The sequence below is a fragment of the Ursus americanus genome, chromosome 28 (assembly GCF_024610735.1).
Source record: "Ursus americanus isolate L20-20 chromosome 28, mUrsAme1.1.p, whole genome shotgun sequence".
In the NCBI taxonomy this organism is placed as follows: domain Eukaryota; kingdom Metazoa; phylum Chordata; class Mammalia; order Carnivora; family Ursidae; genus Ursus; species Ursus americanus.
The window spans coordinates 27,666,845-27,690,706 of record NC_142154.1 but is presented as its reverse complement, the minus strand read 5'-3'; the positions used below and the strand labels follow the sequence as shown (position 1 = coordinate 27,690,706).

General features: G+C 38.3%; 1 protein-coding gene across 13 annotated transcripts in view; it reads left to right on the top strand.

Annotated features, from left to right (window-relative positions):
* The window catches only part of PEAK1 (pseudopodium enriched atypical kinase 1), a 291,303-nt gene that overhangs the window by 248,559 nt on the left and 18,882 nt on the right, over nucleotides 1–23,862 (top strand). For all 13 annotated transcript variants that reach the window (XR_015722128.1, XR_015722130.1, XR_015722127.1 and 10 more), the window contains one exon: nucleotides 15,490–16,235. Coding sequence is in view for 1 of the 13 variants with exons in the window: in XM_045795127.2 (XP_045651083.2) it covers nucleotides 15,490–16,235 (746 nt within the window). In the remaining 12 variants the exon portion in view is untranslated. The remainder of the gene's footprint in view (nucleotides 1–15,489; nucleotides 16,236–23,862) is intronic.

Sequence of the window (23,862 nt, the reverse complement as noted above, 5' to 3'; positions counted from 1 at the left end):
TTCTTTTTTCCTCAGGAGTAGGTCAAAACAGCAGGCTTAAAATATTCAGTAACATGTTATAAACAGATACGTTCTTATCCAGGTTTTGCTGTTCCGTTTAGAGAACATAGGCAGCGGTGATTTAGCTTAATTCTTAAGGGCTTTAGGGTTTTTGGAATGGTGAATGAGCACTGGTTTCAACTTACAGTTACCAGCTGCATCAGCCCTCAGCCTGTTCTTGCAAGCTTTGAAGCCATGCATTGACTTCTCCTCTCCAGCTCTGAAAGTCTGAGACGGCACTTTCTTCTACTATAAGACTGTTTCATCTACATTGGAGACCTGGCTGTTTACTGTAGCTGCCTTCATTAATGATCTTAGCTAGATCTGGGTAACATACCGCAGCTTCTGCATCAACACCTGCTTCTTCGCCTTACGCTTTCATCTTACGGAGATGGTTTCTTTCCTTAAACCTCATGAGCCAGCTTCTGCTACCTTCCAACTTTTTTTCTGCGGCTTTTTCACCTCTTAGCCTTCATAGAACTGAAAAGAGTTAGGGCTTTGCTCTGGATTGGTCCTTGGTTGAAGGGAATGCTGTGGCTGGTTTGATCTTTTTTTCAGATCACTAAAACTTTCTTCATATCAGAAATAAGATGGTTCCACTTTCTTGTCATTTGTGTGTTCACTGGACTGGCGCTTTTAATTTCCTTCAAGAACTTTTCCTTCGTATTCACATCTTGTCTAACTGGTGTAAGAGGACTAGCTTTCATCCTACCTCAGTTTTCAATATACGTTCCTCAGTAAGCTTAATTTTTTCTAGCTTTTGATTTTTTTTAAAGATTTAGTTATTTATTTATTTTAGAGAGAGAGCACCAACAGGGGGAGGGGCAGAGGGAGAGGGAGAGAATTCTTGAGCAGACTTACCACTGAGCGTGGAGCCTGACACAGGACCCCAAGATTCATGACCTGAGCCGAAACCAAGGCTTAACTGACTGAGCCACCCAGGCCCCCCTCTAGCTTTTGATTTAAAATGAGAGATGTGCAGTTCTTCCTTTCACTTGGAGGCCAGTTTAGGGTTATTAATTGGCCTAATTTCAATACTGTTGTGTCTCAGGGAATAGGGAGACCAAGGAGAGAGAGAAAGATAAGGAAACAGCTGGTCGGTGGGGCAGTCAAAACACATTTATCAATTAAGTTTGCTATTTTATATGGGTGTGGTTTGTGGTGCCCCCCAAAATTATAGCAGTAACATCACTGCTGAGATCACTGATCACAGATCACTATGACAAATATAATAATAATGAAAAAGTTTGAAAAATTGCAAGAATAACTAAAACGTGACACAGAAACACAAAGTGAGCAAATGCTGTTAGAAAAATGGCACCAATAGACTTGTTAGATGCAGCGTTGCCACAAACCTTCAGTTTATTTACAAAGCAACAACAACAACACAGTATCTGCAAAATGCAATTCAATGAAGTATGCCTGTATAAGGCTTAATCCAGAGGTTTCCCAAGGAAGGAATTATATAAACTAGGCCTCAGCTTCCTTCTACATAGCCCCACAAGATTACTTTTTTCTTTAAGATTCATTTATTTATTTTAGAGTGAGAAAGAGAGAGAGAGCAAGCGCAGGGAGGGGCAGAGGAAGAGGGAGAGAGAAACTTGAGCAGACTCCTCGCTGAGCTCAGAGCCTGTCATGGGGGTGATCTCAGGATCCTGAGATCATGACCTGAGCCAGAACCAAGAGCTGGACACTTAACCAACTGTACCACCCAGGGGCCCCAAGATTATTCTTTTTTTTTTTTTTTAAGTAATCTCCACATCCAGTGTGGGGCTGGAATTTATAATCCCCAGATCAAGAGTTGCACACTCTACTGACTCAGCCAGCCACCCAGGCGCCCCTCCACATTTCTTATCTTACTTACCTAGAGCATGTCCTTAAGGCTGTGCCCTTCAAACGCTGAAAGAAAACACCTGAAAGTCTTCTGTCTCCAGAACTTCCTTTGGCAGTGTATTGATCATCAGTGTTGAAATGTTAAGGGGTGAGGGGCACCTGGCTGACTCAGTAGAGCATGGGACTCTTGATCTCAGGTTTGTGAATTTGAACCCCATGTTGTGTGTGGAGATTAATTAAAATCTATTAAAATATGTTAAGGGGTGAGTGTACTTAAAAGAGTGTCACTCATTACATTGCTGGCCTTGATGTTGTAATTATAGAATAATGTCATTATGAATAGAAGCTTTCAAAAAAATCATTCTGAAGGATGCATTAGTTCATTTACTCAACAATTACTGAGGAACTTCTATGGGCCAGATATTATTCTACACAATTCAAAGTTAATGATTTGAACCAAAGATTAAAGAATTGAACATTTTTAGGTTATCTGGATCTTTAAAAAAAACACAAAACCTGAGATTGACCATTTTGAACATTTGTTTGAGCATTTGTTGTACTTCCTAAAAATGTAATTATTTCTATTTAAAAAGAAATCACACACTGTGTCCCTATCTTTTAACTTAGCTGCATTTGCATTTAAAAATAGCTTCCCATATACTAGTTGGGGGAGTGTAATATTCAAATTACATAAATAACTTACCCCTAAATAAATAATCTCTGTTCCTGGAGAGGTTTTCAAATGACATTCTATGAAAATTGAGTCTGTCAGCTGCTACACCACTGACATTCTTTAAAGTGGTCAGTGTATCTCTTTATTTGAGGCTATGCCCAAAGTACTCTTTGGAGGTCAGCTTCATTTTATCATTTGGCATGAAATTGACGTCCCCTGGGCTTTCCCATTTGGTGCTTCCATTTGACTATGGTGGGACCCTTCTTCCTAAGCTGCTGAGGCCTGCTGCAATGAGACGATATAGTGAGTGCTAGGTTTAGCCAGTAAGTGGCCTTGTCAGTTGACAAGGCTGGTGCACGCTGGTATGTGACATCTGTATTTATAAACCGCCATGCATATTTCCCAGTTTGGAGATGAGTGTCTCTTCCTTTGTCCTCTCTTTTCCTATTCCCATCTATATTACTTGTCATGAGCCCTGGGAAAAAATTAGGGGTAAAATTAGAATATAAGTAGGAAAATATGTTCCATTTATTTGGGCTTTAATACATTCATTCAGCAAACATTTGTCAAACACCAACTCTCCTGGCACTGAAAATAGCAGTGCTATCTTCAAGGACTCTTGGCCTTTCGGAAAGACAGACATGGGCTGGACTCTTAGGAGCCCGTGTGCTAGTTGCTATGATGCAGCTATTTAAAGGTTTAATGTAAGCCTCTGCCTGGAGGGGTCTAAGAGAGGGTCACTTAGGTTTTGAGCAGAACTTGAAAGAAGGGTAGTTGTTTTCCAGATTGACAAGCAAGGAAGAACATTCCAGGTAGAGGGAAGAGTATGTATAAGCCTAAAGCTTAATAGAGTAATGCATGTTCAATTAACCACAGGTAGGGTAGGTTAAGTATAGAGTGAAGAGGGGCAGAGTAAGGGATATGGGACAGAGTGGAAAAGTGAGGCTGGAACATAAATGGTGTGTATACGTCACAGTGAGTATATCTTTTACTGATAGGAAATGGAGAGCAACTGAAAATTTTTGACTAAAAGGACATGATCAGGATTTTTATTTATTTATTTTTTTTAAAGATTTTATTTATTTATGTGACAGAGAGACAGCCAGCGAGAGAGGGAACACAAGCAGGGGGAGTGCGAGAGGAAGAAGCAGGCTCCCAGCAGAGGAGCCCGATGTGGGACTCGATCCCGGCACGCCGGGATCACGCCCTGAGCCGAAGGCAGACGCTTTAACGACTGCGCTACCCAGGCGCCCCATGATCAGGATTTTTAAAAGATTGTTCTGGGAGCTACGTATGAGATAATTGGAGGCAGAGAGACCAACTAGGAGCCCATGACATTCCTGTCTTATGGGAATTAAGAGTTAATTATACTCATTAGCATATGTTCCTGTCCAAATGTGTCATCATTAAGTGCTTTAATCCCTAACACCCCAAGATTATAATGATTGTCAGGTCATAAGCAAATATTTGCTGTGGTTTGTCCCCAGTGTGTGTCTTCAATGGTAGTGCTTTCAGCAGACCTCTGTAACAACAAAGTTATTATTTTGAGTTTTTCAATATATGATCATCTTTAAAATGTTGATCTTGGGGTGCCTGGGTGGCTTGGTCAGTTAAGCGTCCAACTCTTGATTTCAGTTCGTCATGGTCTCAGGGTCCTGGGATCAAGCCCTGTGTCGGGCTCCAAGCTCGGCAGGGAGTCTGCTGGAAATTCTCTCGCCCTCTCCCTCTGCCCCTCCTGTTTGTGCTAGCTCGCTCGCTCTCCCCCTGCTAAAATAAATAAATAAATCTTAATAAATTAATAAACAAACAAAATGTTGATTTTTAGAAATTATATTTTTCTTATTTCCTTTCTACTTACCATACCAATCTTGTAAGTCTAAGAGTCCTATATCAATCATTTTCCTTCCTGAGGAGTTTTAAACACCCTTTGGCTTCTTCAAAGTGTCATTGAATTATTCCCTTTAAATCCATCTTTCATCATTTGCTTTTCAGAACATGACACAGGGGCTTCTCTGTCAGTCCAAAGACATTTTTAAGTGGGGAGAGAGTAAAGAGATAGAGTAAGGAATCTCAAAAAGAGGGGAAAGTAAGGTTTGAATGTGGTTTAGTTAAACATATTTGTTCAAAAGACCTTTTTTAGTCTATAGCAAGGCAAGATTTAGAACACAATCTATTTTTTTTTTTCTGTTTAGAGAGCTGGCATGCCACAAAAATGTGGGGTATGTGATGTTATATCAGGACTGCTGAAAGCTGAGCTTAGTGTCTGGTCCCAGAGGCTTGAGAGGAATGTACAGGATTAAAAGTTTAAAATAAAAACAGCCAAGATACCAAGCTTTTAAAAAATTGACCACGATGATTGGAATTCATTTGGGAGAACTTGTCTTTCTTGAGGAAAAAAATAAAAACACAAAACACTTTTAGACGTGGGAGAATGGCTTGACCTGTTTGCATAGGCTATGGAATGCTCATGGTTTCAGCTAAAATGCAAACGTTTCTGACTCCCCTATAGAAATCTCCATAGCTCCCAGGAAATCATATCCTGCTGTTTGGGATGAGAAGCCACTATTAATTATCTTTATTTCCTTGCTGCCTTGGCTGTCCATTTTCATTTTGCAACGATGAGCAACTCTTCTGACTCTGTGTCCTTCAGTCTGGCAGCCGCTTACCGCACAACTGCTGCGTGTCTCCCACCATGCCAGGTTCTGAGGAAGGGGAAATAAAAATACATACACACATTATAAAAGGCTGAAAATGCTGTAATGGGGCAAAAGTGCTAAGACAGCACAGAGGAAGAAGTGATGGTTCCCAATTTGGATGTGGGAAGTAAGGAGCAGGAGGGCTTCTGTGGCGAAGCGCCATCTGAGCTGGGCTTACGGCACAACACCTTTACTAAAACAGACAGGTGGAAATAAAAATATGCAGCATATTAAAAGAACAGGAAGCAAGTGGTGGTGTGGGGAAGTTGATGAGAAATAGTGGTAGATAAGACTGAGAGCCTTGACCAGCTTGCTGAGGAGTTTGGACTTTATTCTACAGGTGGAAGAAAGTGGCATGATCCACCCTCTTCACCTCCTCTGATAAGCACTAAAGAGCTGCTGACAGTGATAGACTTTGTCTCACTTGTCAATTCTGAGGTAATTTTTTTAAAAAAGCACTTTGGAAATCTGTGCCTTCCATGTCCATGATTATTTTTGTTTGTTCTAATTTGGAAAAATGGGTGGAAAATGACACCCATAAAGCCTCTTCTGGGGACCACATCAGAAAGGCCACGAATAAGTTCATATTTCTAGCTTTTTCATCTATACATTAATAACTCCTTCCTTTTTTTTTTCTTTCCTTTTTTTCCTTCTTTCCTTCCATTCCCCTCAGCCAGACTCTTTGCTTGATCCTGGGTATACAAATGAGACACAGTGTCTGCCCTCAATGAGTGACAGTAGTAGGGAATTTCGACAGGGACACAAATCAAGTGTTGTCAGTAGTCGGAGAGAAGTGTTCACAACATATATATGAGGTCCCAAGGAAAAAGAGGTCAATTTGGGGGAGTGGAATAAGAAACACTCCTCAGAGGCAGAATGTTTAAAGAGAAGAGGAGAGGAAAACCATTCCTGGAAGGGGTTTAGCCTGAGCAGAGATAGGGAGTGTGAAGTTGCCAAGCGTGCTGAAGACACTGCAAGCAGGTTGGTAGCTCTGACTTCAGATGCAAGATGAAATGCTACAGGGAACACAGGTACAGCCAGGGTTGGGTCGTGAAGGCTTGCTTTCTGTGCTTGAGCCAAGAAAATTCTGTCCTCGGGATCAAGTCCAAATTCTCAAGGACATATTTTTTAAGTAGAGGACTGCCATGATCAGCTTTGGTGTTAAAAAAAAAAGAAAGAAAGAAATCTCTGTAATGACCAGTGTGGTGTGGGAGCCAAAACTGGAGACACTGATAACAGGCGACTGTCACAGTAGTCAAGCAAGGATGATAAGGTGCTGGCACAGTTCACTGCTTCTAACCTTCTCCCTCACACTTCATCTCTGAAAGGGCTGGGTCAGCAAGCGGAAAATAAAGATTTGTTATAAAGCCTGTTTCTGTCATGTTGTAAATAAACTATGGTTCTGGATTCTCGCATTAGCTGAGGCAAAGTAGGGCTGGAGCAGCTCTGGGAAGGAGGCCTCATCGTCACAGGAAGAGTTCAATTAATACCAAGCCTCTCCATCCTTGGTGATGGTAAGGGCACTGAGGAACTGAAAGATATGACTAGAAACTGAATTTATGGCCGTTTCTAAGAATGGATTGTTGATTTGCTTTATTGAGATATAATTTACATACCATAAGATTCAGAGGGTACAATTCCATGGGTTTTAGTATATTCACAGAATTTTACAATCATCACCAGTGTCTAATTCCAGAACATTTTTATCACTCTAAACAGCAGTCACTCTCCATTTCCATTCTCCCCATTCTCCGTCAATCACTAATCTACTTTCTGTCTCTTAGGGGCTTACATATTTCTGTACATTTAATGTAAGTGGGATCATACGATATGTGACCTTTGTGACTGGCTTCTCACAGTATAATATTTTCAAGGCTCATACAGGAGTTAGTATATATCAGTACTTCATTTCCTTTTACAGCTGAGTAATATTCATTTATCCATTCATCAGTTGATGGACAAATAAGTTGTTTCTCCTTTTTGGCTGTTAGGAATAATGTTGCTAAGAATATTTGTGTATGAGTCGACATATGTTTTCATTTCTCTTGGATATATGTGTAGGATTGGAAATGCTGGATCATGTAGTAAACTTTATGTTTTACTTTTTGAGTAACTACCAAACTGTTTTCCAAGGTGATTGCGCCATTTTAGATTCCTACTAGCAATGTGTGAGGGTTCGAATTTCTTCATATCCTCACCAACACGTGTCCATCTTTTTGATTACAGCTAGCTTAGTGGAGGTGAAATGTCTTGTCGTTTGGGTTTGCATTTACCTAATGGGTGGTGATGTTGAGCATCTTTCCATGTGCTTATTGGCCATTTGTTTATCTTCTGTGGAGAAATGTCTATCCTTTGCCCATGTACAATGGATTGTTTATCTTTTTGTTGTAAGTTATTTATAAGTTCTGGATACAAGTCTCTTATCAGATACATGATTTGTACATATTTTCTCCCATTCTGTGGGCTGTCTTTTCACTTTCTTGAAGTTGTTCTTTAAAGCACAAAAGTTTGGGGCGCCTGGGTGGCTCAGTCTTTAAGTGTCTGCCTTCGGCTCAGGCCATGATCCCAGGGTCCTGGGATAGAGCCATGCATCGGGCTCCCTGCTCAGCAGGGAGCCTGCTTCTCCCTCTCCAACTCCCCCTGCTTGTGTTCCCTCTCTCGCTGTCCCTCTCTGTCAAATAAATAAATAAAAATCTTTGGGGGAGAGGGGAAGGATTCTTTGGGGGGAAAAAAAGGGTACCTGGGTGGCTCAGTCGGTTAAACATCTGCCTTCGGCTCAGGTCATGATCCCAGGGACCTGGGATCGAGTCCCACATTGGACTCCTTGCTCAGCAGGAAGCCTGCTTCTCCCTCTCCCTCTCCCTCTCCCACTCCCCATGCTTCTGCTCTGTCTCTCTCTCTCTCTGTCAAATAAATAAATAAAATCTTTAAAAAAAGTTTAAAAAAATAATAAAGCACAAAAGGTTTAATTTTTATGAATTATAATTTATTTTTTTTTTGTTTGTGCTTTTGGTTGTCATATCTACAAAATCATTGCCTGATCCAAGGTTGAAAAGATTGATTCCTATGTTTTCTTCTAAGAGTTTTATAGTTTTAGTTCTTATGTTGAGATATTTGCTATATTTTAGTTACTTTTTATATATAGTATAAGGTAGAAGTTCAATTTCATTCTTTTGTATATGGATATCCAGTTGTCCCAGCACCATTTGTTGGAAAACTACTACTTTGCCATTGAATTGTCTTGGCACCCTAGGTGGAAATTGACCATAAATATACAGGTTTATTTTTATACTCTCAATTCTAGTCCATTCATCTATATTTCTATTCTTAGTACACACAGTCTTTTTTTTAATTTTTAATTGAAGTATAGTTGATGTACAGCTATTACTTTTAGGTATACAACATAGTGAGTCAACATTTATAGACATTACAAAATGCTCACCAAGATAAGTGTAGTTACCGTCTGTCATCATAAAGTTATTACAATATTATTGACTATATTCCTTATGCTACACTTTTCATCCCTGTGACTTTATTTATTTTATAACTGGAAGTTTGTACCTCTTAATCCTTTTCACCCATCCCCCCAACACAGAGTACATACAATCTTGATTACTATAGTTTGGGAGTAAGTTTTGAAATTGAGAAATGTGAGTTCTCCAACTTTGTTCTTCTTTTTCAAGATGTGTTTTGGTTATTTTAGATCCATTGTATTTCCATATGAATTTTAGGATCCTCCTGTCAATTCTTGCAAGAAAGCCAGGTGGAATTTTGATAAGGATTACATTAAATCTTCAGAACAATTTGCGGAGTATTTCCATATTAGCATATTAAGTCTCTGATCCATGAACATAAGATGCCTTTCCATTTATTTAGGTCTTTAATTTCTTTTAGTGTTGTTGGGTAGTTTCCAGTGTAAAGTCTTGCCCTTCTTTTGTTAAATTTATTACTAAATACTATATTCTTTTTGATGATATTGTAAATGGAATTGTTTTTTAATAATTCTTTGATTTTTCATTGCTAGTGTGTAGAAATATAATTGTTTTGTATAGAGCTTAGATCTTGCAACCTTGCTGAATATTAGTTGTGATAATTTTTTGTGGATTCCTCAGGGTTTCGTGTATAGAAGATTATGTTATCTTTGATTAGAGATAATTTTACTTCTTTTCCAATCTGGATGTTTTTGTTTCTTTTTCTTTCCTAAATTGCCCTGTCTAGATCCTCCAGTAAAATGTAGAACAGAAGTAACAAGATGGAAATCCTGTCTTATTCCTGATCTTACTAGGGAAATAATGGAGTTTTTTTACCAGTAGGGATGACGTTCACTTTGCGGCTCTCATAGGTGCTGTTTATCAAGTTGAGGATGTTCTCTCCTTTTCCTAGTGTGTTCAGTATTTTATCTTGAAAAGGTGTTGGATTTTCTCAGATGCTTTTTCTATATCTGTTAAAGTGATCATGTGAGGTTTTGTCCCCCTTTATTCTGTTTGCATGGTGTATTCTATTGATTGATTTTCAGGTGTTAAAACCAACCATGCATTCTTGGGACAAATCCAACTTTGTCATGATATATAATCCTTCTTAAATGTTGCTGGATTCAGTTTGCTAGTATTTGGTGAAGATTTTTCTGTCTATTCATAAGGGATATTAGTCTCTAGTTTTCTTGTGATGCCTTTGTCTGATTTTGATGTGTAGGTAATACTGGCTTCATAGATTTCAAGCTGGGAAGTGCTCCCTCCCCTTCTATTTGTGGAAGAGTTTGTGCAGGATTGTTATTAGTTCTTCTTTAAACATTTGATAGAATTCATCAATAAAGCCATGTTGCCCTGGACTTTTCTTTGTGAGAATATTTTAAATTACTGATTCAGTATCTTTTCTTGTTATAGGTACCTCTATAATTTAGCACTTATTCTCTTCTAACTCGAATTTATATTTTTAGTCATTCAGAAACATTTATTTATTTTTTTAAAGATTTATTTATTTATTTATTTATTTGAGAGAGAGAGAGAAAGAGAGTGCATGCATGAGTGGGGGGAGGGGCAAAGAGAGAGAGAGAGAGAGAATCTCAAGCAGACTCCTTGCTGAGCACAGAGCCTGACACAGGGCTCAATCCCAGGACCCCTAGATCATGACCTGAGCCAAAATCAAGAGTCAGATGCTTAACAGACTGAGCCACCCAGGCGCCCTAAGAAACATTTGAGCATCTTTTATACCCAGGCCCTGTCTTGACATAGAGGACACAATAATGAATCAAGCAAAGTCCTGGCCATCTTAGTGTTCTCATATTCCTTGTCTCTCTCATTCTTATGAGATATATATATATATACACACACACACATTTTTTGTTTATATTTATATAAATATATATATATTTATATAAATATATATATTTGTATAAATATATATATATTTATATATATTTATATGTAATATAGCTCTCTTTCTTAGAAAAAATATTTATTTGCCAAATGCCATTGGTGGAGAAAGGTGGTCCTTAGGTTTGCTGTATGTATTGTCATAGTTCTCTTCTCGTTTCTAGGTGTTCTTGGAGAGAGTTGCACAAATAGGAAATGGAATATACTGTTAGTACAGTCACAGTTTATATTGGTGCCCAAACTAGATATTGCTACAAGGACATGATTTTAATAAAAACAAACCACCATCTTTATTTAGTATCACCCTCAGAACCATGTGGTGCCGTCTATTCTATCTGACCATCAGGAGGAGCATGTATTAGTTTCCTAGGGCTGCTGTAACAAAGTACCATAACCTGGGTACCTTAGAACAAGAGAAATTTATTCTCTCAACAGTTTTGGAGGCTAGAAGTATGAAATCAAGGTGTTAGCAAGGCCATACTTTCTCTGAGGCTCCAGATAGAATCTCCTTACCTCTCCCTAGCATCTGGCGGTGGCCATCAATCCTTGACATCCTTGGCTTGCAGCTGCATTATTACATTCTCTGCCTCTGTCACCACATGGTGTTTTCCCTTTTGTTTCTTTTTATATGATGTTTCCTCTTTTTATAAGGACACCAGTCATATTGGATTAAGGTCCACCCTAATGACTTCATCTTAACTTGATTATCTCTGCAAAAGACTCTATTTCTAAATTAGTTTATATTCACAGGTACCGGGGGTTATGATTTCAACATTTTGGGAGAGAGGACATAATTCATCACATAACAGAGCATCATTCTCTGATGATATTTGATAAGGCCTCATTTTAATAACATTAAAATAGTATAGTAATAACATTACTAATTATAATAACTTTTATAAAAGTTCCATGGTATATTTCTCTGCCTTTAAAAAAAATAATGCCTCTCCCCGTTATACAATAAGCCCAAAAGATGTCATTGATCACAGGTGTATTTGTTTATACATTATGCTCTTTACCACAAGTGTAGCTGCCATCTATCACCATACATCACTGTTACAAGAGCATCGATTATATTACTTTTGCCATGCCTTTTGTTCCATGACTTATTCATTCCATAAGTGGAAGTCTGTGTCTCCCACTCCCCTTCACCCATTTGCCCAGACCCCCACCCCTCTCCCCACTGGCATCCATCCATTTGTTCTCTGTATTTATATGTCTCATTCTGCCTTTTGTTTGCTTATTCATTTGGTTTTTTTGTTTGTTTGGGGGGGGGAGTAGATTCCACTTATGAATGAAATCATGTGTTATTTGTCTTTCTCAGCCTTCTTTCACTTAACATAATACCTTTTGTGTCCATTCATGATGTCTCAAATGGTATAATCTTATCCTTTTTATGTTTAGTTTTCTTTGGTTAAATACCCAAGTGGAATTATTAGATCATATGGTATTTCTATTTTTAATTTTTTGAGGAACCTCCATACTGGTTCCCACAGTGGTTGTACCAATTTATATTCCCACAACAATATATGAGGGTTCCTTTTTCTCTACATCCTCGTCAACACTTGTCATTTCTTGTCTTTCTTATTTTAGCCATTCTCACAGGTGTAAGGTGATATCTCATTGGGGTTTTGATTTGCATTTCCCTGATGATTAGTGATGTTGAGCATCTTTTCATGTGTCTGTTGGCCATTTGTATATTTTCTTTATCTATTCAGGTCCTCTGTCCATTTTTAGTTAAACTGTTTGGTTTTTTGTTGTTGAGTTGGGTAAGTTCTTTATATATTTTGGATATTAACCCCTTATAAGACATATCATTTGCAAATATCTTCTCCCATTCAGTAGGTTGCCTTTTTGTTCAGCTGATGGTTTCCTTTGCTGTGCAAAAGATTTTTGTTTTGTTTTATTTTGATGTAGTCCCAGTAGTTTGTTTTTGCTTTTGTTGCCTTAGGAGACATATCTAGAAAAATATGATTGTAGCTGATGTCAAAAATATTACTGTCTGTGTTCTCTTCTAGGATTTCTTTGGTTTCAGGTCTCACATCTAGATCTTTAATTCATTTTGAGTTTATTTTTGTATATGGTGTGGTCCAATTTTCCCTGCACCATTTACTGAAGAGAATGTCTTTTCCCCATTGTATATTTTTGCCTCTTTTGTCATAGATTAATTTATCAATATAATTGTATGTTTGTTTCTGGGCTCTGTATTCTGTTCTGTTGATCTGTGTGTCTATTTTTGTGCCAGTCCTATACTGTTTTGATTACTATAGCTTTTCAGTATAATTTGAAATCTGAAATTGTGGTACCTCCAGCTTTATTTTCCTTTCTCAAGATTGCTTTAGCTATTTGGTATCTTCTGTGGTTCCATACAAATTCCGGTATTAATTGTTCTAGTTCTGTGAAAAATAGTGTTGGTATTTTGATAGGCATTGCATTGAATCTGTAGATTCTTTTGGGTAATATAGACATTTTGACCATATTAATTCTTCCAATCCATGAGCATGGAATATCTTTCCATTTGTCTGTGTCATTTCCATTTTCCTTCATCAGCGTTTTGTAGTTTTCAGAGTACAGGTCTTTTACCTTTTTGGTTAAGTTTATTCCTAAGTTTTTGGTGCAATTACAAATGGGACTGTTAATTTCTTTTTCTCCTACTTTATTTTTAGTATACAGAAGCACTTCCAATTTCTGCATATTAATTTTGTATCATGCAACTTTCCTAAATTCATTTATTACTTCTAGTTGTTTTTTCGTGGAGTCTTTAAGGTTTTCTATGTATAGTATCATGTCGTCTGCAAATAGTGACAGTTTAACTTCTTCTTTACCAATATGGATGACTCGTTTCTTTTTCTTGTTAGATTACTATGGCTAGGATTTCCAGTACTACGTTGCATAAAGGTGGTGAGAGTGGACATCCTTGTCTTTTCCCTGATCTTAGAGGAAAAGCTCTCAGTTTTTCACCATTGAGTATGATGTTACCTATGGCTTTTTCATATATGGCCTTTATTATGTTGAGGTATGTTTCCTCTAACCCGACTTTGTCTAGAGTTTTTATCATGAATGAATGTTGAGTTTTGGTAGATGGTTTTTCTGCCTCTAATAACATGAGCATAGAATTTTTATCCTTTGTTTTGTTAATGTGTATCACATTGATTGATTTGTGAATATTGAATCATCCTTGCATCCCCAGAATAAGTCTCACTTGATCACGGTGAATGACCTTTTCATGTATTGTTCAATTCAGTTTGCTAATATTTTGTTGAGGATTTTTGCATCTAGTTCATCAGGGATATTGGCCTGTAGTTCTCTTTTTTTGTGTGTGATGTCATTGTCTGCTGTTAGTATCAGGATGATACTGGCCTTGTGTTTATTTGTATTATCATGTATTTGGAAGCTTTCCTTCTTTTTCTATTTTTTAGAATAGTTTGAGAAGAATAGGTATTATCTCTTCTATAAATGTTTGGTAGAATTTACCTGTGAACCCATCTGGTCCTGGACTTCTGTTTGTTGGGATTTTTTTTAATTACCAATTCAATTTCATTACTTGTCGATCTTTCTATTTCTTCCTGATTCAGTTTTGAAAGAATGTACGTTTCTAGGAATTTATTCATTTCTTCTAGGTGGTTTAATTTGTTGGCATATAACATTTGGTAGTATTCTCTTATATTCCTTTGTATTTCTGTTGTATCAGTGTTACTTCTCTTTTGTTTCTGATTTTATTTGGGTCCTCTCTTTTTTCTTAATGAGTCTGGATGAGGGTTTATCAATTTTCTTTATCTTTTCAAAGAACCAGCTCTTGGTTTCATTTATTTTTATTTTATTTTATTTTTTAGTCTCTGTGCCCTTTATTTCTGCTCTAATCTTTATTATTTATTGTTTATTTATTATTTCCTTCCTTCTACTGACCTTGGGTTTTGTTTGTTCTTCTTTTTCTAGCTCCTTTAGGTGTAAGGTTAGATATTTTTTTTTTATTCAAGCTTTTTCTTGTTTTTTGAGGTAGACTTTATTGCTATATATTTCCCTCTTAGAACTGCTTTTGCTGCATCCCAAGGATTTTTTGGATTGTTGTGTTTTCATTTTCACACATCTGCATTTTATTATCTTCTAAGTGCAAGTGCTAGAAAGCAAGCAGAGTAATTGGTTCTATAACTAGGGCTTGTAAGAATTGTTCAAAAGTAGTATTGCTCAAATCACAGTTTGGATACCCCACAAAATAAAACAGAATCATGTAAGAGTTTGTGAAGGATGTTTGGAACAGCAGTTGACTGCTCATATATATTGTTCCCCTTATCCCAGTCGCAAGAATTTATACATAAACCAGTTTAAGATCAGTGCTAGAATCCATCTCTGTAGTGAAATAAAATAACATGGTTTATGAAATCGTATTCATATGTTTTGGATTGAAAATGACAAGTGCTATATACAATTCAGTGTAACTTTGGAACAAAGTTAAAAGAACAGAATAGTATCTTCTGAGCATCAGTCTAGTGGTCCCATTGCTAGTTTCAATTGTTTTTTAAAATGCTTCCAAGTATTTTTCTTAATCCACAAATGCTTTAATCTCTACTCTGTCACAATGCAATTATTTGAGTGTCTGTCACTCTTTCATGTTCTAATGGGGTAAATACAGCACTCTTGAAGGAAGGAGTAGAAAATTTCAATTCTCTTTTTGAAAACAAAGCCCATTACCCTGTTCTCTGGCACATTTTATTGCTCCCACCAAGTCTTTGGTTGCTCTTCTTCAACCATTTTGAATTAAGGCATTGACTTCTTATATTCTCATGGCCACATCACTTATTTCTCCTTAAGTTTCAATTATGTAACAAGAATAAAATTTTAACCATTATTTTTCTTTCTTTCTTTTAAAACAATACAGGGCAATCCAGAGCAGCCATGATACCACCCAAGCATCCACGGCAGCCTAAGGGAACTTTGGATGATGCCATTGCCTTTGGGGGGAAAACAGACCAAGAAGCACCTAATGCTTCCCAACCTACGCCACCCCCACTGCCAAAGAAAATGATCATAAGAGCCAATACAGAGCCAATCCCCAAAGACCTCCAAAAATCCATGGAAACGAGTCTTTGTGTAATGGCTAATCCCACCTATGATATCGACCCCAACTGGGATGCCAGTAGTGCTGGCTCTTCCATCAGCTACGAACTCAAGGGACTGGACATTGAGTCTTATGACTCCTTGGAAAGACCTTTGCTCAAGGAGAGACCTGTCCCCTCAGCAGCAAACAGTATCTCCAGCTTAACCACTCTCAGTATTAAGGATAGATTTTCCAACAGCATGGAGTCCCTGTCTAGCCGGCGTGGTCCCTCTTGCAGACAGGGACGAAGTATGCAAAGGCCACAGAGACAAGCACTTTATCGAGGACTTGAGAATCGGGAAGAAGTGGTGGGTAAAATCCGAAGCCTTCATACAGATGCCTTGAAGAAACTGGCTATAAAATGTGAAGACCTCTTCATGGCTGGACAGAAAGACCAGCTCCGTTTTGGGGTAGACAGCTGGTCAGACTTCAGGCTAACCAGTGACAAGCCATGTTGTGAGGCAGGTGATGCTGTTTACTATACAGCTTCATATGCGAAAGATCCACTTAATAACTATGCAGTCAAGGTAAGAAAATATTATAGATCTGATTTTAATCTTATCCAACACACTGTTATTGGGATGGGTCTGTTCTTCTTTCCCGCATTCCTCCATTCAGCAAAAAGTTACTGATCATCTATCTACTTTACACCAGATGTTGTAATAAGCTATGACTGTTTGCAGAGGCTATCTGTACAAACCTGTACAAATAGGTTTGTTATGTGCCTTCCACTCTGTTTTTGTCTTTATTCTCTAATAAGAGACCCTTGTCTGCCCCTACTCAAGGACTCTCCTGCTTCTTGGAGAAACGTTTTTATAGAGCAAAATAACCAATATTTGTTGATGTCCAGGAACATTATTGGTGTTACATAATATGATCTTTATATCAACTTTATGAGATTAAGATTTTTTTATCCATTTGACAGATGAGGAAAATAAAACTCAGACAGGTGAGCTGACTTGCTTAGGGTCACACACCTAGCAATTAGTAGAGCTGGGATTTAAGCACAGATCTCTCTGATTCCATTGGCTACACTTTATCCATTATGTCACATATTAATTTCTTAACTGTATATTACCCATTCCAGACAAACCACTTCTTCAAGAAAGCTGAAACTCTTAACATCAAGAATTCTTGTCCAACTACATTTACTGTAAATCAGCCATAGTTTTCATCAATGTAATAAATAAAGCATGGACTTTCTTACATTTCCATTTTCATTTGTCTCAAGGTATTTTTTTATTTCTCTTGATTTCTTCTTTGACCCATTGGTTGTTCAGTAGCATGTTGTTTAATCTCCACAAATTTATGAATTTCCAGTTTTCCTTGTGTACTTAATTTCTAGTTTCATACCACTGTGATCAGAAAAGATGCTTGATAAAATTTCAGTCCTCTTAAATTTATTAAGTCTTGTTTTGTGGCCTAATATATGATCTATCTTGGAAAATACTCCATGTGCACTTCAGAAGAATGTGTATTCCTTTGCTTTTGAATGGAATGTTCTGTATATATCTGTTAAGCCCACCTGGTCTACTGTGTCATTTAAGGCTGGTGTTTCATTGTTGATTTATTTTGTCTGGATGATCAATCCATTGATTTAAGTCTCCTACTATTATTGTATTGCTGTCAATTTCATCCTTTAGTCTGTTAGTATTTGCTTTATATATTTAATCCTCCTATGTCGGGTGCATAAATATTAACAAATGTTAGAGCCTCTTGTTGGATTGATTCTTTTATCATTACATAATTCCCTTCTTTGTCTCTTAACACAATCTTTGTTTTAAATTATATTTTGTCTGATATAAGTATAACTACTCTAGCCTTCTTTTGGTTTTCATCGGCATGGAATATCTTTTTTTGTCCCTTCATTTTCAGTCTGTATGTGTCCATACATATAAAGTGAGTCTCTTTTAGACAGCATATAGATGGGTCTTTTTTTTTTCTATCCATTCATCCACTGGGTGTCTTTGGATTAGAGAATTTATGCATTGTAAAGTAATTATTGATAGTTCGTGATTATCTCCATTTTGTTCATTGTTTTGGGGCTGTTTTTGTACGCCCTCTCTCTTTCTTATCTTGATCTCTTCCTTTGTGGTTTCTTTAGTGGTATGCTTATATTCCTTTATCTTTTGTGTTTTTGCCTTTTGGTTACCATGAGCTTACATATAACAACTTATATCTATAAAAGTCTATTTTAAGTTGATTACAACTTAAGTTTCATTCCATTGTAAAGCTCAAAATCGTTATTCTTCCTCCACACATTTCATGGTTTCTTTTTCATTTTATGTTTTTGATGTCACAGTTTACATCTTTTTATTTTGTGTATCCCTTAACTAATTGTTGCAATCATAGTTGTTTTTACTAGTTTTGTCTTTCAGTCTTTATACTAGCTTTACAAGTGATTGATCCACTAACTTTACTATATATATGATATTTTTTCTTTAATGTGTGTTCTTGTTGCTAATTAGTGCATTTTCTTTTCAGCTTAAAGAAGTTCCTTTGATGTTTCTTGTAAGGCCAGTTTAGTAGTGGTGAACTCATTTAGCTTTTGTTTGTGTGAAAAACTCTTTCTCCTTCACTTCTGAATGATAACTTTGCTAGCTAGGTAGAGTACTCTTAGTTGGAAGTTGTTTTTGTTTTGTTTGTGTTTTTTGTGAGTTTGTGTGTGGGGAGGGGTTAGCACTTTGAATATATAATACCACTTTCTTCTAGCCTGCAAAGTTTCTGCTGAAAAATCTGTTTAGAGTCTTATGGAGGGTTTCCTTGTATATAACAAGTTGTTTTTCTCTTGCTGTTTTTAGTATTTTTTCCTTGTCTTTAACTTTTGACATTTTAATTATAATGTGTTTTGGTGTGGGTCTCTTTAGGGTTCCTCTTATTTGGAACTCTCTGGGTTTCCTGGATCTGGATGTCTGTTTATTTCCGCAGGTTAGGGAAATTTTCAGCCATTATTTCTTCAAATAAGACTTCTTTCCCTTTCTCTCTCATTTCTTTTTCTAGGAACGCTATGAAGCAAATGTTGTCCATTTGATGTTGTTCTCTACATCCCTTAAGCTGTCTGCACTTTTTTCTTTTTTGTTTGTTTCTGCTGCTCTGATTCAGTGAATTCCACTACCTCACCTTTAACTGATCCTTTCTTTGCTTCATCTAGTCTGCTATTGAACCCCTATAATGTATTTTTCTTTTCTTTCTAGATTTTATTTGTTTGAGAGGGAGAGAGAAAGAGAGACAGAGCGAGTGCAGGAGTGGGAGAGGGGCAGAGAGAGAGAGGGAGAGGGACAAGTAGACTCCCCACCATGTCAATGTGGTTTTCTTCTTATTTGCACAGTGTGTTTCATCACTCAGCCAGCCTCTGGATTTTTTTAAGAGGAAATTGTTCCATATGTGGCTGTAGACTCAGTGTGTCCAAGGCAGGGGGTGAGTTCAGGATCCTCCTACCTTGCCACCGTAAACTGGAACCCAATAAAGAATGGACTTTGGAGTCCAAAAAATCTGGGTTCAAGTCCTGGCTCTGCTGCTTAGTAGCTTTGTCACAAGTTGCTACTCTGGGTCTCAGTTTCCTTAACTTTAGAAGAGGATAATAATGGTACCCATCTTTGGAGCTGTTTAGCTAAAAGAGAATAAAACATCCCTGATAAGGAGCACCTGAGTGGCTCAGTCAGTTAAGCATCTGCCTTTGGCTCAGGTCATGATCTCTGGGTCCTGGGATCAAGTCCCACGTCCGGCTCCCTGCTCAGTGAGGAGTCTGCTTCTCCCTCTCTCTCTGCCTCTCCCACTGATGCGCACTCTCTCTCTCTCTCTCTCATGCTCACTCTCCCTCTGTCTTTCAAATAAATAAATAAATCTTAAAAAAAAATCCCTGGTAAGTGTTTAATCCTTTCGCTCTCCAATAGTGTCTTCCCTAGGTTACTTTAAGAGCCTTAATTTCCTCCTCTTTCAGATGTTTACAGTGACAATCTGTGGGATTGGGGTTAGGATCAAGGGAGCTAATGCACGTGAGTTTTTAAAAACACAGAGTTCGAGGTAAACAGGTAATGTTCTTCATTCCCATAGTCCCTTTTTTATTGATTCTATTTCCTGGTTCAAAACCAATTAACATATCAAAATGACTTTTACATGTTAATTTGGCTTAGAAAGACCAGATGGTGTCTTAGTAAGTTAATGGATACGGTAAACAATTGTCCTTACCTGTCTATCATGACAGAATACATATTTGGACCAGACCTTCAACTGCTGTGTGCAGTTGCAGCACCCATACCACTTAACTGTCTGGTGGTGCTGGCAGAGTGACCCTAGGTCCCTGCCCACACTTTTTAAATTAAACGGAGGGAAAGACTGCAGAGAGGGGAGCTGGATTCTGTCAATACATTACTGTTGAGTCTAAAAAGGCATTTTGAGATTCTCTGTAGCACTCAAGAGCTGTTAAGTCAATTGGGGTTATGGTGTCTCATCTATCTTGGGCCTTTATTGCTACAAGATCCCCAATGCAGGATGAGTACCTATTTCAGAATGGGGCATTGAACTATTTGTTCTTTCAAAACAATTGAGAAGTAGGGCTTGACTAAGTTTATGTATTATTGCCGTGCAATCTTGTCTCTTTCCCAAATCAATGGTCTAGTATTGATTTCTTTGCTTGTAATGATGCAGAAGCAATCTCCAAAGAACAGGTGGCGAGTGGTTATATACTGGGAGTTGTTGGCAGGTTTGGAAAAGGATGTTTTACACTAAATGGTGAATATAAATGTCTCTTTGAAGACCCTCTGGGTGTTTCTAGAAGTACCCAATTGATTGTGCAACCTTAGAGGAATAAACTACCAGGACACTGGGAACCCTGCCTTTGAAGATGTAAGCAAAAGAGAACAGCAGTTGGCTCACACCAACAAGTTTTTACTGTTTATCTTCTTAAAATATCCCTTCCCATACTAATGGAATTTAGAGTAGGCTAACAAGTGTGATTGTCTCTTGAAGAGACTAAAAGGTCTTTAAAATGTTGCAAAAGGAAATCAGTGCTAGAATTTAGCAATTTGAAAGCCAAAGGATACTGCCCCCTTAAATGCCAAGTCTACTGCAGTGATAGAGTATTAAGATCATTACTTTGGGTGTTGTCTTAGTTTGCTCAGGCTGCTATAACAAAATACCACAGACCCGGTGGCTTAAACAATAGAAATTAATTTTGTCACAGTTCCAAAGACCAGAAAGTTCAAGATAAAGTTCTGGCTGATACAATTTCTAGTGAGAACTCTCTTTCTAGCTTGCAGATGGCTGCTTTCTCCCTGTGTCCTTAACATGGCCAAGGAGGGGATGGAGGCTCTCTGGTGTTTCTTCTCATAAGGATACTAATCCATATCAGGGCCCCTCCCTTATGACCATTTCACCTTAATTACCTCTTTGTAAACCCTATCTCCAAATATGGTCCAATTGGGGGTTAAGTCATGTGTTCCAAGACTCAATTTCTAACGTGGAAGGGGGCATACTTCCCACACAGCACCATGCAATTCTTGGACACCAAAAGGGTGTCCTACAGTTCATCTCAATTCAACTTACCTACCTGGAGATGGCACCATATCTCACAGTTCAAGGGTTCAGTCTACCTGTCCCCTTCCACAAACATTAGATACCAGTCACAAGCCCAAGTTGTTACCTGTGCTTCTGACCAACGGGCTATAAATCAGAGGTTCCCACAACCTCCTCCTTGGGCTTGAATAATTTGCTAGATCAGCTCACAGAGGAGCATCTTACTTACTAGATCACCAGCTTATTAGAAAAGGATATAACTCAAGAACAGCCAGATAGAGGAGATGCATAGAGCAAGGTATGGGGAAAGGGCACAGAACTTCCATGTGCACCACACTCTCCAAATCTCCAAGTGTTCACCAACTTGGAAGCTCTTCAAACTCTATCCTTTGGGGGTTTGTGGAGGCTTCATTACATAGTCATGATTGATTAAATCATTGGTGATTGGCTATTGATTCAACTTCCAGGCGCTCTCTCTCTCTCTCTCTCTCTCTCTCTCTCTCTCTCTCGGGAGGAGGTTGGAGGTCCGGGTGGGACTGCAAATTCCAAGCTTCAATCACATGCATGGTTGGTTCCCCTTGCAACCAGCCCCCAATCCCTAAGTGGGGTCCAAAAGTCACCTCATTAACATAACAAGAGACACCTTTGTCACTCTCAATGCTTATGAAATTCCAAGGGCTTGGGTTGCTGTGCATCAGGAACCATGAATGAAGACCAAATATATTTGAGAAATATGTATTTGACCTTTTCTTATAAATCACAATATCTCAGGGTTTAGCATTCCAACATATGAATTTTTGGGACTCAGAATTCAGTCTATAGCATTCTGTTCCTGACCCCCCCAAATTCATGTTCTTATCACATGCAAAATATATTCAATTCATCCCAGTAGGCCCAAAGATCTTAAATCATTCCAGCATCAGTTCTAAAGTCTAAAGTCCAAAGTCTCATCTAAATATCATCTAAATCAGATATGGGTATAACTCAGGGTCTGATTCATCCTGAGGCACATTTCTTCTCTAAGCTGTGTCCCTATGAAACTAGACAAATTATGAGCTTCCAAAATGCAGTGGTGGCCAAAGAAAATGAAAACACTAATTTGAAAAGATCTGTGAACCACTATGTATATTGCAGCATTATTTACAATAGCCAAGATATGGAAGCAGCCCAGGTGTCTATCAATAGATGAATGGATATACACACACATACACAAAGGAATATTACTCAGCCTAGGAAAGAATGAGATCTTGGCATTTGTAAAATATGGATGGACCTAGAGGGTATAATGCTAAGTGAAATAAGCCAGACAGAGAAAGACAAATATCATATGATTTCACTCATATATGGAATTTAAAATCAAAACAAATGAACAGATGATAAGAGAGACAAACAAACAAAAAAAAAAACCCTCTTAAATACAGAGAATAAACTGGTGGTTGCCAGAGGGGAGCTTGATGGGGGGGATGGGTGAAATAGGTGAGGGGGATTAAGACTGTATTTATAGTGATGTGCACTGAGTAATACATAGAATTGTTGAATCATTATATTGTACACCTGAAAATAATATAACACTATATTAATTTTACTCCAATTTAAAAAATGCAGTGGTGCAGTAGGATAGACAGTCCCATTCTAAAAGGGAGAAATCAGAAGAAAAGATGGGGTGAGTCCAAAACCTAGCAAGGCAAATTTCATTAGATATGGAGGCTGACGAATAATCCTCTTTGATTCAGCACTCTACACTCCAGGCCCACTGGGGTGGCAGCGTCACTCCCATGGCTCTGCTAAACACCCTGCTCCTTTGGCTCTCGGTGAAGGCCCAGCCCACACTGCCCTCTGTGACGCACCATCCACATGGCTCTCTGCTAGGGTAGCCTACCATTGAGGTACTGGTCATCCTGGCTTTCCAAATCTGGAGAGGCAGCCCTACCCTTTGAAACCCAGAAGGAAACAGCCTTGTCTCTTAGGTTTGTGATGGGAGTAATTAGCCCTGACCATCTCTGAAACACCTTCAGGGTCATTCTTCCCTTTCCTTAAAGAATAGTGTACTTTCACAACTGAATAGCTCTGTGGATCAGTCCTGTAGAATCCAAGAAGTCCAACAGCTTTCCTTCATTCCATCCTGCCCTCTCTGTCCCTTTAGCTCAAACTGGTAGTGTCTTTGCTGGGAGAATCCTCTTTCTATTTCTGGTTTCTCCTGAGATGACTGATTAAGTCCATGAGTCACACCCCTGATGTCTTTAGACAAATGGTTGTTCAACCATGCCTTTAGTATTCTTTTTAGAACTAGCTTTCTTGTTTGTTGCAGTATGGATAGGCTGAGAATCTTCCAGATCTTCAAGTCTTTTTTTTTTTTAAGATTTTATTTATTTATTTGACAGAGAGACAGACAGCCAGCTAGAGAGGGAACACAAGCAGGGGGAGTGGGAGAGGAAGAAGCAGGCTCTCAGTGGAGGAGCCTGATGCGGGGCTCGATCCCAGGACTCTGGGATCACGCCCTGAGCTGAAGGCAGACGCTTAACGCCTGAGCCACCCAGGCGCCCCCAGATCTTCAAGTCTTGGTTCCTCTTTGCTTAACAATTCCTTCTTCAATTTCTCTCTCCCCTTTTGCATTTATACTATAAGCAGTCAGGAGGAAAC